General features: G+C 40.8%; 1 protein-coding gene across 1 annotated transcript in view; it reads left to right on the top strand.

Annotated features, from left to right (window-relative positions):
- Window positions 1–1783, top strand: part of DIP2B (DIP2 disco-interacting protein 2 homolog B (Drosophila)) — a 159906-nt gene that overhangs the window by 117413 nt on the left and 40710 nt on the right. Inside the window, exon 21 of the mRNA XM_011964405.1 lies at window positions 1412–1613. Within this exon, the coding sequence (XP_011819795.1) occupies window positions 1412–1613 (202 nt within the window). The remainder of the gene's footprint in view (window positions 1–1411; window positions 1614–1783) is intronic.

Below are 1783 nucleotides of genomic sequence, written 5' to 3'. Positions count from 1 at the left end.
TGGATGTAGAGAAGTGTGATTACGAATATACCAACTTGAGGTTCAGGTCCACTTACGTCCATAAACTATATCAAAATGCATTATCTTCAGTTTCTCATTTTTCTTTTTAATTTTTTTTTTTAATTGAAATATAGAGATGGGGTTTTGCCATGTTGCCCAGGCTGATCTCAAACTCCTGAACTCAAACTATCTTCTCACCTTGGCCTCCCAAAGTGCCGAGATGACAGGTCTGAGCCACCATAGCCAGCCTGGTTTTATTTTCTGTAAAGTTAGCACCAGAATGTGGGTATTTGAAAAATGATTGAGTGGATGTCTTCACTTTAGGATTAACTCGCCTGACCTATGATCAGTGGTTTTTCAGGAGCTCCCTTTTAGTGTATCTTTCCAAAGCATAGCTCCTTCTGTGTTTTTGCATTTGTATTTTGTCAGTTAACATAATATTTAATTACATTGTGTGAAAACAAGAACAGCTGTCAAACAGTGTAGAAACACAGCTGACTTTAAGCAAACATGCAGTTACATGGCTGCGAGCACAGGTACGCTTGGGGTAGCTTGTGGCCTCCAATGCTCGGTGTGCTGTGGGCCTCACCCCAGATGGTTTTCAGAGGAGGTGCATGGTGACATGGTGAATCACTTAAGTGGGGGCTCCTTTAGAGAGTGCTGTTGTGTTCATAATAAAAATACCTTACCTCTGTTTAATTAGGCTTTGTTGGCTGATAGCTAAAAGATTAAAGGAACCAAAACAAATTTCTAGGTTTTTGACATTATCACTTAAGAGAGAACATATTGGCTGGGCATGGTGGCTTATGACAGTAATCTCAGCACTTTGGGAGGCCAAGGTGGGAGCATCACTTGAGACCAGGAGTTCAAGACCAGCCTAGGCAGCACAGTGAGACCCCATCTCTCCAAAAACCTTAAAATTTAAAAAAAAAAAAAAGAAGAAGAAAAGAAAAAAATGTATTTTAAATTAGCCAGGTGCAGTGGTGCATCTCTGTAGTCCCAGCTGCTTTGGAGGCTGAGGCAGGAGGATCACTTGAGCTTAGGAGTTTGGGGCTGTCATGGCTTATGCCATTGCATTCCACCCTAGCTGACAGAGTGAGACCCTGTCTCTAAAAAGAATAAAAACTTAAAAAGAGAACATACTGAGAGTTACAAGTCAGTATCCACCTTTGTCCATTTAGATTGTATCTTACCTCTCTTCTTGTAATCTCTGCCGCAGCCGAAAGATGTGTATTATCTTAATGATTATATTTAAATCTCTAGATATATGGAATCTTAATGATTTACCAGATTCTGGATCTAGAATGGGTAGAGCAAGAAAAATGATAGAGTAAAATAACGGATTATACCAGGAATATGTCAAATGTAATAGAAGTGATCTCATTGAGTATTTTTGTTTGTATTTTTCTAGGCGATCGATAGCATTCATCAAGTGGGGGTTTATTGTCTTGCTCTGGTGCCGGCCAATACATTGCCAAAAACTCCACTAGGAGGAATTCATATATCTCAGACGAAACAACTCTTTCTGGAGGGATCGCTGCATCCTTGCAATATCCTCATGTGCCCACATACATGTGTGACAAACTTGCCAAAGCCCCGGCAAAAACAACCAGGTAATATGCTGGCTTCCAAGACCTGGCACTGAAATTCCAACTTCAAGAAGCTGGGTTCTCTCAGTGTGATTCTTTCTCTAGAATTAGTTTACAAAGACTTTGGGAGGCCAAGGTGGGAGGATCGCATGAGTCCAGGAGTTCGAAAACAACCTGGGCAACATGGTAAAATC

This window comes from Mandrillus leucophaeus, unplaced genomic scaffold, assembly GCF_000951045.1.
Source record: "Mandrillus leucophaeus isolate KB7577 unplaced genomic scaffold, Mleu.le_1.0 Scaffold118, whole genome shotgun sequence".
Lineage (NCBI taxonomy): Eukaryota > Metazoa > Chordata > Mammalia > Primates > Cercopithecidae > Mandrillus > Mandrillus leucophaeus.
Note: the sequence above shows the minus strand (reverse complement) of the source record. Positions and strands in the feature narration are given on the sequence as shown.